The sequence below is a fragment of the Rhinatrema bivittatum genome, chromosome 12, assembly GCF_901001135.1.
Source record: "Rhinatrema bivittatum chromosome 12, aRhiBiv1.1, whole genome shotgun sequence".
Classification (NCBI taxonomy): domain Eukaryota; kingdom Metazoa; phylum Chordata; class Amphibia; order Gymnophiona; family Rhinatrematidae; genus Rhinatrema; species Rhinatrema bivittatum.
Window position 1 is genome coordinate 15,609,252 of NC_042626.1, and position 12,340 is coordinate 15,621,591.

Here is a 12,340-nt window from a genome sequence, read left to right on the forward strand (position 1 = left end):
CAGAGGGAAGAGTGCCCCTCTAACATCATGCCAGGACAGAAGGTCAGAGGGAAGAGTGACCCCTAACACCATGCTGGGACAGAAGGTGAGAGGGAAGAGTGACCCCTAACACCATGCTGGGACAGAAGGTGAGAGGGAAGAGTGTCCCTCTAACACCATGCTAGGACAGAAGGTCAGAGGGAAGAGTGACCCCTAACACCATGCTGGGATTCTGGCTCCGTACAGGCTCTGAGAGGTGATGGGCTCCCCAATACCATGAAAAAACACCTAGTCAAGCTCTGACTAGGTCCACCCCTGCTTAACTTAACTCTCCTGGGCTCAGATCTGGGGGTGGAGGGATCATTTTCACTCACACGGAGGAGGAGTTGGAGGACTTTATGGAGGGCGAGGTGGTGCCAGGCTCAGCGGTGCCATGCTGCAGTTTCGGAGACGACGGGGCAGAGGAATCGGGGGTGGCGATCTCCTCAATGTCGGAGTAGGACGAGGCAGGCTTCGGGCCTTTCTTTATGCTGAAGGCTTTGTTGAAGGAACTCCTTAACTATTAAAAATACAAAAGTGAATATTTTGTTTACAAGGACCTTCAGAAAGGTCTCCCAAGGCCAGAGGTATCACCAGAACCCCCTGAAGTTCTGGCTCCTGAGGTTCTAAATGTGGCAGAACCGGACCAGAGATTGATCCAGGACCTTCGGCTCCACGCACTCTGCTGGATTAACGCATGACAGACTTCAACCTGTGGAGACTAAGGTCCACAAACCGTAGCTTCAACCCCAAGCAGAATGAGGTTTGATGCCAGCTGAAATGATGTGCGACTTACTGGCACCAGGGTTGCTCTCCCTCTCCCCCCCAGAAATCATCAAGGGAAGATTCATCTTACAATAATCTTGAAAAAATAAATCCTTTCCTGGGTTCTCCCCTAGCTCTTCTTTCAAAGACAGGATATGGAAACTTACTTTACCCTACTGTCCCCTCACCCTGCCCTCTTCCTCGCCATCCCACCCAGCGTCGCACGGGTCTGAAACCCTCTGCTGGGCCCTCCTCACCAGGAGTAGCTGGGGGCAGGGGAGAGCAGGTCAGGCGGGAGGTACCCAAGCTTCCTGACACTACCTCTGCCTCCAACTGACCAACAAAATGTCGGCATTATAAAAATAATAATAATAACAAATTACGCACGCAGAAAAATACAAATTAAAACCAAAAAGAAATCACAGACCACCAGGGCTATACCCCATGCGTGATGCTCAGGGAACCCAGCCAATCGGGACGTCAGAATAAACCAATTTCCATATAATGAATATGCTATATATTTGTGTAACCAAATTTGCATATTAGTAATCTTGCTTGCTTACTACAGATCTAATCTGTATGCTAATCAGATACTTCCCTTTCTTATTTCAATTTGCAAGCTCTTTATTGCATGCAACATCTACTAGGGTGCATGTGAAAATATTCCATCTCATCTGCCTACACCATTAACAATCAGCATACACAGGTCACATCTATTTTGGGGTATTTGGCTCATTGATCTGCATACAGAATGAAATTTGAATCCAAAGGCTGAATTTCACAGACTACATCCCAGTGCGGTAGCATGGATTTAGGTTTAGGTGTACAAGATCCAGTTTTGTGTGCAGGCTGGGTTACTCTGACGGCCTGCCCTGAGGGGCGGGGGTGAACTCTGAATACCAGGGCTGAGGGAACGGACTGCAAACCTAAGAAACGGAGCTTTGTTTCAAAACCATGGAGAAATGACCCTGCCGCGTCAGCCGAAAAGTTTCTGTGGAATGTTGCATGAGCCACAAGGTAAAAGCATAAATCGCTGTGCGGAAGGGATTAGCTACCAATTCTACATATGAAGGACTTCGTTTTGTAGCTCCGCCGGGGAGAAGAGGGTTAAAGGAAAATTGGTTCTCACTTGCTAATTTTCATTCCTGTAGTACCACGGATCAGTCCAGACAGTGGGTTGAGCCTCCTGTCCAGCAGATGGAGCCAGAGAAAAAACTGAAAGGGCATCCCATATAAGAAGTGTGCTCACCCTGCGCCCCTCAGTATAAACATTAACAAAGCAGATAACCAAACTGGGAAATGAACCCGATGAAGGTCAAGCAAGTAACTGATCCAAAAAGGATAACACAATGCAAAAACTAGAAACAGTGCAAAAAAACAGCTTAAACGTCCGGTGCCTTAAGGTCCTTCATATATAATAGTTCTGAAAGGAAAAGGCATTCTCCATAGCTGAAAAGAAAGAAGATAACAAGCGGACTTAAGAACAGGATACCGGGAGGGAGTCTGGACTGATCTGTGGTACTACAGGAACGAAAATTAGCAGGTAAGAACCAATTTTCCTTTCCCTGTACGTACCCGGATCAGTCCAGACAGTGGGATGTACCAAAGCTTCCCTAACTAGGGTGGGACCGCGAAAGTCCTACTCGGAGTACCTGTCTGCTAAAAGAACCAAGCACTGGCGCCGCTACGTCTAGACGGTAATGCCGAGCAAAAGTATGCAACGACTTCCAAGTGGCTGCTCTGCAAATTTCCTGCAGAAAAACCAGCTGGCTCTCCGCCCACAAAGTAGCCTGCGAACGCAGAGAATGGGCTTTTAGACCCTCTGGGACCTGCCGACCCCGGCAAATATACGCCAACGCGATGGCTTCCTTTAGCCAACGAGCTATGGTGGCTTTAGAGGTCTTTTGCCCCTTATGAGGCCCACTCCATAAGACAAAAAGATGATCTGAAATCCTGAAGTCATTAGTAACCTATAAATACTGCAGAAGAGCTCTCTTAACATCCAAACGGCGGAGGTCTCCCCCTGTCGCACTAGCAATATCCTCCAGAGAGAAGGCAGGGAACTCGACGGACTGATTTACATGGAAGGAGGAAACCACCTTTGGTAGGAAGGAGGGAACTGTCTTTAGAGAGACCCCCGAAACCGAGAACCGCAAGAAGGGCTCCCTACAGGAGAAAGCTTGAAGCTCGGACACCCTCCTAGCCGAACAAATATCCATGAGAAAGACTGTCTTAAGCATCAGATCCTTGAGTGTAGCTCGGCAGAGGGGCTCAAAAGGCGCTTCGCAGAGGACACGAAGAACCAGATTAAGACTCCAGGACGGACAAGTCGCCCAGATCGGTGGATTCAAATGCTTGGTGCCCTTAAGAAAACGTACGGCATCCGAATGGGCCACCACCAAGTAACCGTCGAGCCTCCCTAAGAGGGAACAGAGGGCGGAAACCTGAACACGCAAAGAATTAAAAGACAAGCCTTTAGAGAGACCGACCTGAAGGAAGGAGAGAACCAAGGAGACCGAGGCCCTATGCGTCGATACCTCCACATCCGCACACATATTCTCACACACCCTCCAGACTCGCACATAAGCCAGAAATGTAGAGGTTTTATGTGTGCACATCAAAGTGAGATCACTTCCTCCTTATAGCCCCTCCTTCTTTGGCACCGTCGCTCAAAAGCCAGGCCGCTAGACAAAAGTGATCCGCCTGCTCAAAAAATACAGGACCTTGTCGGAGGAGATTGTGGAGGTGACCGAGACGAAGAGGGCCGTCTGACGCAAGATTCATGAGGTCCGTGAACCACGGTCTGCGGGGCCACTCCGGTGTGATGAGAATTACCGGCCCATTGTAAACCTCTATCCATCTGAGGATCTTTCCCACCAGAGGCCAAGGTGGGAACACGTAAAGGAGGACATCGCTGGGCCAGGGTAGGGCCAGCGCGTCGACTCCCTCTGAGCAGTGTTCCTGTCTTCGGCTGAAGAACCTGGGAGCCTTTGCATTCTTTAAGGTGGCCATCAAGTCCAAGTGAGGAGCCCCCCACTTGCATACTACTAGATCCATAGCTTCTTCCAACAACTCCCACTCTCCGGGGTCGAGATGTTGATGACTGTGAAAGTCTGCTTGAACATTCTCCTTCACTGCAATGTGGGAAGCCGCCAGGTGGTCCAGGTGGCACTCCGCCCATGCAAACAGTTGGCTGGCCTCCAGAACCACCAAGCGACTCCTGGTGCCCCCCTGGCGGTTGATGTAAGCTATTGTGGTAGCATTGTCGGAGAGGACTCTCACCACTTTGCGCCTGACCAAGGGGAGGAAGAACTTGAGTGCCATTTGGGCTGCCTGGGCCTCCAGGCAGTTGATGTGCCACTTGGATTGGGCCGTGGACCAACGACCCTGAGTCGACTGAGCCTGACACACCACTCCCCAGCCGGAGAGGCTGGCATCCATCGTAAGCACAATCCACTGGGGAGTCTCCAGTGGCATACCCCTTTACAGGTGATAGAGGGAAAGCCACCACTGTAGGTGGCGAACGTAGATTCTGAAAGCGGCAGAAGCACCTGAAAATTCTCCGAAACCGGCTTCCAGCGGGCTAGTAAGGCTTTCTGCAATGGACGCATATGCGCAAACGCCCAGGGAACTAGATCTATAGTGGAAGCATGGAGCCAGTACTTTAAGGTAGTCCTATGCCATGGGTGACGAGAGAGAGATGAGATGCTGGATCTATTTCATGAGCTTGAGTGCCCGAACCTCGGACACCCAAATGTCGAAACGAGATCCCAGGAATTCCAGGACCTGGGAGGGCACAAGGTTGCTCTTGGAGTAATTGAGAATCCACCCGAAGGAGGTGAGGACCGACACTACACGACTGACTGCTGCCACACAGCGCTGCTCTGACTTCGCCCAGATGAGCCAGTCGTCCAGGTAGGGATGGACTAATATTCTCTCCTGCTGAAGGAAGGCTGCAACCACCACCATCACCTTGATGAATGTACGAGGAGCGGTGGCGAGACCGAACAGGAGAGCCTGAAACTGGAAGTGCCTGCCCAGAATGTGGAAGCGAAGAAACTTCTGGTGTTCCTTGCAAATCGGGATGTGTAGGAAAGCCTCCGTGAGGTCGAGGGAGGCCAGAAACTCCCCGGAGCGAACCGCCGCTATGACCGCCCTCAGGATCTCCATTCGAAAATGAGGAACCCTGAGGGCCTGGTTGACTCTCTTGAGGTCCAGGATTGGACGGAAGGCACAGTCCTTTTTGGGAACGATGAAGTAGATGGAATACTGGCCGGATCCCTGTTCTTTTCTGGGAACAGGGACTATGGCTCCGAGCTCCAGGAGCTTGTCGAGAGTCTGACACACCGCTGGTCGCCTTCGACTGCCTCATGGAGAGATCAGGTGTCGGTCGGGAAGCTCCTGAGCAAATTCTAACGTGTAACCTTTTTTGATCACATCGAGGACCCACTGATCCGTAGTGATTTTGACCCATTCCTCGAGAAAAAGGGACATACGTCCACCTAAGGCGCGAACGGAGGAAGGGGCCGGCCGCATCTCATTGCAAGGACTTTGTGGCGGATCCGGGAGGGTTGCCATCTCTGAAAGGCCGACGCCCCCAAAAGGAATGAGACCATGCCTGCGACCTGGTGGAGGAATTCTGCTGAAAAGACCCTCGGGGTTTATTGTACCTGCGCTGACCCCTGAAATGGGAGCACGAAGGAAAAAAGGATTATGACTGTTTAAGACTGTCCTCAGGCAGCTTATGAACCTTGTTGTCTCCAAAGGAGTTAATAAGTGTTATGGTTAAGCGGTGTTTGGGTGAATTCTTAGGTACTGTGGCAGATGACCACGCCCACAGGAAGGAGCCCAGTGAGGCGCCGCAGTACTGGGCTAAACGCAGGACGTACAAACACAGAGTTAGTTCTTTATTTATACAGCTTGAAGTATACCACCAGAGGTGGCAGTAGTGAGGTAGTCTGGATGTAGCAGTCTCAGGACCCTCCTCACCCCATTGGTATAGGGGAATTCCAGTATAGGTTTCCCAGCAAAGCAGTACTGTGGATGAGATAGACTGAGAGTCAGATTACTCACTAGATGGTTGCTGTAAGTATGCGATTCCACCAGGTTGAAGAAGATGGTACAGGCACCGAGGCAGGGAGAGCAGGTCCTAGAGGAGCGAGTACCTGATCCCTGTAAGGCACCTGAAATAAAGCAGAGGGCCCCCGAGGAGCGGGTACCCAGATTAGCAATACCCCGAAGGGCAGAGAGAGAGCTTCCAGCGGCAGCATGGAAGCGGCAGAGTAGCTTAGATCGGCCGAGACCAATCCTTTGCTAACTCAATGAGCTGCAACTTAGTACAGGCTATATAACCGGATGGCATGACGTCAGTAGAGGGGAACGCCCCCGAGGTTCGTGCCAATGCTGGAATAAAGATGTGGGTGGCGTGCACGCGCACACCCTAGTAGGCCCTTGGGAGGACCATGCGGGAGGCAGCACCATAGCCATTCCGGGGACGCCGGAGAGATTGGCTTGTAGATGCGGCGGTAGCCATTTTCCCAAGGGAAGCGGAAGGAGCCGTGAACAAGGTGAGGCAAACGGGGCGAAGCCGTCTAGCACCGATGGACGCAACAATAAGCTGTTCCAGGACCTCCCCAAAAAGCAACTTGCCCTTAAAAGGAAGAGTGCCCAATTGTGACTTAGAGGAGGAGTCTGCCGCCCAGTTACGCAGCCAAAGGAGACGTCTGGCGGAAACTGCGGAGACCATAGCCCTGGCCTGCACTCGGAGGAGATCATAAAGGGCATCAGTTCCATATGCAATCGCGCCTTCGAGTCGCTCCACTTGTTCGGCCTCAGCAGCCGGGAGGTCCTGGGTGCTGAGCAATTGTTGAACCCACCTGAGGCTTGCCCGCTGTATGAAGCTGCTACAGACCGTCACCCGGACTCCTAAGGCCAACACCTCGAAGATCCTTTTGAGATGAAATTCCAACTTGCGATCTTGAAGATCCTTTAAGGCCTCCGGGCAAGCAGACTGAGCAAAAGCCATTGCGGGAGAGTCACGAAGCAGGCTCCCCCCGTAGGCCAGGCAAAGCGCTGATCTCGGCATCGTGAGAAAAAGCAGCTGGTGTTGCCCGCACAGAAGCGTGAGAGCCAACGAAGACTGTGAGCTGCTTCTTTCCCTGCCGGTCGGTAAAGTGCCGTAAAGAATAGCCTTTTCCACCTCAAAATTGAACCTGAACTGAATCAGTCGTTTTGCCTTTTTTTTTTTTTTTCAAGAATTACTTAGGAGGCTTTATTGAGCCCTGACACAGCAGAGGAATGTCCAACGTCTCTGCAACAGGACCCGAGGCATGCACATCTCAGGGGTCACCACAGGAAAAGGAGGGGGAGTGACTGGACCACCAGTATCACCCCTAGGCAAGGAAGGCCACTGGGAAAAAGGAGCCCTAGGCTGAAGTAATCAAGGGGAAAAATCCCCCCTAGGGCTTCACAAGAGCTAGGAGACCAAAACTGTCTCCTGTGAGAAAAGATACATTGTTTAACCTTTTTTTTATTTTTTTTTATAGAAAATACTTGCTTGGCCCAGGAAATGTTGAAGAAAAGAAATATTTGACGAGAAGAAATAGAAGATTCACTAAGGAGAGGGAACTGCAGATTCGTCTGACCACATCTGCTGGAACCAGAGAAATACTGAAGGGCGCAGGGTGAGCACACTCCTTATATGGGATGCCCTTTCAGTTTTTTCTCTGGCTCCATCTGCTGGACAGGAGGCTCAACCCACTGTCTGGACTGATCCGGGTACATACAGGGAATGTGTGCTATCTTGTGATATAATCACAGGATCTCACCCCACTAACTCCCACGGTGCGTAAAGCACAGGGAGGGCTCTGTCCCGTCATGTATCGGCCCCCCAGTCACCCTGCAGCTGACTCCTGGCACAGCTGTGGTCTCAACGTGGGCGTGACAAGTTCACTGCGCAGCCTCGTCTTCACAGGCCATTAAATGAGCGTGGAATGCACGTGATGGTCAGTTTCATGAGCGCCGGCCGTCGTAGCAGGGAGAAAAAAGGGGGCAGGAGGGGGGAGAGGAAGTTGGGGAAATTAGGCAAGGCACTTACCTCATAAACCTGGAAAGAAAGGTTTGAGGTCAGCGTAGGAAGGAAAACAAAACAGAAGAAAGCAACACTTAATCACGTGTTTCACCTCTTCACCCTTCCTTGTTAAAAATAAATAAATAAATAAATAAATAAATAGATAGATAGTTAAATAAAAATAAAAGAAACTGCTAGCAAAGACAGGAAACAGAGGGGGAGATCTTCCATTCTCCCCCGAATGCCGGGACAGCAGGTGCGGGAGACACAGAAGGAACAGGCACAGAACAGAGACAGCGTGCGTCACAGTAACACAGGGCCCCAGGGCATTACCGCCGATGGGAAGAGCGATCCCGGACCAGCGAGCTCAGTTACAAACCCACGTCCCCACTCCCCTGACATGACCCAAGCACAGAAAGACAGAATCCAACGGCAGAGAAGGACCTGAAGGCCCATCTTGTCTGCCCAATTTGCATTCTGGTGCTACGTTCTCGTAGCCAAGGACCCTCCTGCGCTCACCTCAGGTTTTCTTAAAATGCCGGACTCTCCATGAAGACATATTTTCAGATGTCACTCCTGAGTCTAACCCCTTGAGCCTCCTATCATGATCTCTTGCCCTACTGCCTAATTTCTGCTCATAAAGGTTTGTCTCCCGCGCATTGTTTATAGCAGTGAATGTCTCCATCATATCCTCTCTCTCTCGCCTCTCTTCTAGAATATTCCTCTTTAGATCCACAAAGATATATTTATTGTTAAGGTTAGGGGAGTGCTCTCCCATTGCTAGTGAAGGAACAGCTCGGGTGCTGGCCACTGTTATTGCCAAAATACCGGTCAATAGCCACCTGGGAAGGGGTAACATAGTCCTACCCACACACAGTGTTGCCGGGATAATGTAAATTCATGGATCGAGCTTCTCTCCTTCCTTCCAGTCTAGCCTTTCCCCTACTCTGGGCCTCTGTCTGCACCTCGCAGCTCAGAGAAAACAAACCAAGCCACGTGTTTGGTGGCTGCATTGGTGTGGCACCATGGGCCCCAGCCCCCAGAGTGGCAGAGAGTAAGGATGTGCATGCGTCACAACGATTTTGGCGGGCACGTGCCTACCCCGTCGACTTTTTCCAGTACACGCGGGAAGCGGAAAGCAGGCGTGTATTTTTTATAACGAGATACACGCATGCTATCCGTTTTCCCCCGTGTATTAGAAAGTTGGCGAGGTGTGCGCGTACTCGCCGAAACGGATGTGGCGAACGCACGTCCCTAGCCGAGAACGCATTGCATGGGCCAGGAGCAGCCTTGGCAGAGGGCGCATTGCCAGGATTTGGAGCAGAAGCAGAGCTGAAAGTGGTGATGGATGAGTTGGTCTGGGCAATGGTCAGTCTGGAAGCTCACATCGGCCAGTGGTGAGTAGAGGGCAGCTGGTGTTTTTCAAGGCTGCTTAGGGTTTTGGAGGAGGGGATAAGAGGCATTTCACAGAGCAACCACTGATGGGGGTGGGTGGGCTTATTATTTCAGAGTCTGTGGCGATAAAGGCATCTGAACAGCAAAAAGAAATCAGAATGAGTAGAGGTTACACCCTGACTGCAAAACGAGGGATTTATTCTTTTCAGTAAGGGGAGGGCACAGAGACTCCGACAGACACCAGTGAACATGTTACCGCAGTATTTCTCAAGTCGGTTCTGGAGAACCTTTCCTAGCCAGTCTGGTTTTCAGGATACCCACAGCAAACATGCACGAGACGGATTTGCACGAAATGGAGGTTATCCTGAAAACCCGGACCCTGGTCGCAGGGTCACCAGGACCAGCATGAGAAACACCGTGTTACCAGGTACAGCGGAGGACATGGCAGAAGGAACAGCGAGAGGCCGGCTCAAACCGAAACTTGCAAGATAGCCATCGGAATCCGGAAGGGCTTAACCTATCGGCAGCGCATCCTCCAGGAAGGGTTACTGGTGGCGAGTGAGTGGCAAATGCGTTTGCGAGACTCCTTACAAAGCAACCAGTGAGAAAATGAAAACCCGCCGTGGATGTACGGGCAAGGGGGTCGCTCTGGTCCCCGTCGCACTCGACTCACCCAGTTCTTTTTCTTCTTCTTTTTGGCATCCGCGTCCTTGCCGCTGCCACCGCTGGAGTGACTGGTGATGCTGTTCAGGCTGGAGATGCTGTCGGACGAGTTCTGCCTCTTGATACGCAGCTCTGGGACAGAGAAAGAAGAAAGAGCAGAAGGTGAAGGACACCAGTAGGATGGCTGGCTACATGCCCGTTCCATGCACGGGATACGCAACAGGTGGGGGAGCAGAGAGTGAAGGAAACATGCGATGAGAAGAAAGATTCTGAGGCCCGCCAGCTGATCCTGTGGCATTGACGCCAGGCAGTTGGACTTTTGACTCTCAGATCCAGCTTCTACCCAATCAAGTTGGCAGGGAGCTGTGGCTGCTGCGCTCACAGACCATGGGTGGGGTAGGGGGACCCAGCCATTGCTCAACAGCAATGGAAATGGATGGGATGGTGCATGAGTGCAGGGTCCTAAAAGGAGCCACGGCGTCTGGCCCCCACCTGAGGGCAGTTGCTGTGAAATCTGGGTTAGAGCAGAAGGAGGGAGGAGGGGTGCAGACGCTGGAAAGCGCCCAGGTAGCTGCGAGTGAAGGCTCGGGGTGCAACAAGTCCAGCCCTCTGCACTTGACAGAGAGTACACTAATGGTGACAATGCATAGCGGCGTGTCCAGTTATTGTACAAACGTTTACCTCTGGGTGTAGTGTCAGCTGAATTCAAGGCTCCCTGGATGACTGCCTGAGCCTCCGAGTTTTTTGTCTTCAGGAAATCAATGGTCTCTCGCAGGTCATTCAGCTCAGAGTCCTGTGAAAAATCAAAACGTGCAGAGGTGAGGCACTGCCACAAGACAGGACCATAGGTCCATGGGCTGGAATAGGAGTCCACGGACAAGCCAAGTCTGCAAGCTGGTGCCGAGCACTAAAACATTTATATAACAGGGATAATTTGCATATGCACGACTCTCCATGAAATCAGAGCTTCTTGCTGGCCCCATGGACAGGGTCGGCCAGCCCAGAGCCACTCTAAATTTGTTTCCATCTTCTAAACTTCAGCAGGGAAGCTGAAAGTCTGACTGTTTAGATTGGCTGATCTCACCAGTGAGGAACTTAAGAAGTAAATGAAGCACTCAACACAAAAGTCTATAACCCATTTTTCAAATAAGATTGCTTATTTTTTTATTCGAATGCCAAGCAGCAGTCTATATGGCACTGATGACCTTCAGAGTCACAGCCATTTTCCAGAAGGCGCAGTTACGTAAAGACCGTGACAGTACAACTATTGCTGCAGCTGAGGGAGATTCTCCTCTTGCTCAGAGGGCAGACCTCAGCTGGAGATGAGCACGTCCACATTTCCTCACAGGGCCCGGCACAGCTGATCAAGTCGGCACGGGTTCTCCATGCAGCTGATGGTGACGACAAGCGGGCCCCCCTTTTACGAGAGAACTCCCTCTCCCTCTCTCCCTCACCTTTGCCTCCGCTGTTTCCGCCAAATGCCGGAGGCGACTCGTCATGTTCACCAGGCTCTGTTCAAAGGCTGCCACCAAGTTAGCCTGAAACAAAAAAAAAACCAAGATGGGGGAATTATTTAGAAAGCCCTAATCTGAAGACACCCTGGACCGGCCTCCAGCCCGCCTCCATCCTCACAAATTGACACACAAAGAAAATCACCACACCAGTGTGTGGAAGGTCAACGGCCGCGGCTTTTATTAAATCCAGGACCCAAGCCAAATTAGCAACAGCATCACCTTGTTTAAATTAAGCCATCCTGTAGTTTACGTCTATTCTGTAGACGTAAACTTTTCATGAAGACTGTAATCTGTAAACACCTGTATTTATTATAAGAACTTGTATTTACTATTTATATTTATTATTTAGCTATTAACATTGTTCTATTACCACTTGGTACTATTTCTCTCCTTCACCTCTAACTCTAAGTTCCTACTAAGTTAGCCATGTTATTTATACCCAATCGTTGGATGTAATTGTATATTTGTTTAATTGTTCAATCTGTTTGATGTAATTTTCTGTTCCTTGTTCTGTGTAAACCGAAGTGGTATGCACTAGTGCATGAACTCCGGTATATAAAAGCCTTTAAATAAATAAATAAATAAATAAATCCTCAACCACCCCTGGCAGTTTAGCCGCCACAACAAGAAAGCTAAGACTACCCCCCCCCCCCCCCCCCAGGTCACACGACCCTGGGCGTGCAAGGAGTCTGACATGCGCAGGGCTGAACCGCAACACATCACATCCGCCAGAGATAAATCTCTCTCCAGGGGCTCGGCTGCTCCGTCTGTCCCAACATACAACCAAAGTCATAAGTAACAGCGACGATCAAGAGCAAAACAACACAATGAGAGTAGAGGAGTGGAAGGGAGCGGATGGGCAGAGAAGATCAGGAGGGAAAGATGTCAGAAGGGGGAGGACTGGTTTCTAGTATAA

At 50.8% G+C, this 12,340-nt stretch overlaps 1 protein-coding gene across 9 annotated transcripts in view; it reads right to left on the reverse strand.

Moving 5' to 3' along the window:
* Positions 1 to 12,340, reverse strand: part of NAV1 (neuron navigator 1) — a 290,127-nt gene that overhangs the window by 18,283 nt on the left and 259,504 nt on the right. For all 9 annotated transcript variants that reach the window (XM_029572140.1, XM_029572137.1, XM_029572134.1 and 6 more), the window contains 4 exons: positions 11,365 to 11,448; positions 10,592 to 10,703; positions 9,921 to 10,042; positions 354 to 538 (listed from right to left, as the gene is read on the reverse strand). In XM_029572140.1, coding sequence (XP_029428000.1) covers positions 354 to 538; positions 9,921 to 10,042; positions 10,592 to 10,703; positions 11,365 to 11,448 — 503 coding nt within the window. The remainder of the gene's footprint in view (positions 1 to 353; positions 539 to 9,920; positions 10,043 to 10,591; positions 10,704 to 11,364; positions 11,449 to 12,340) is intronic.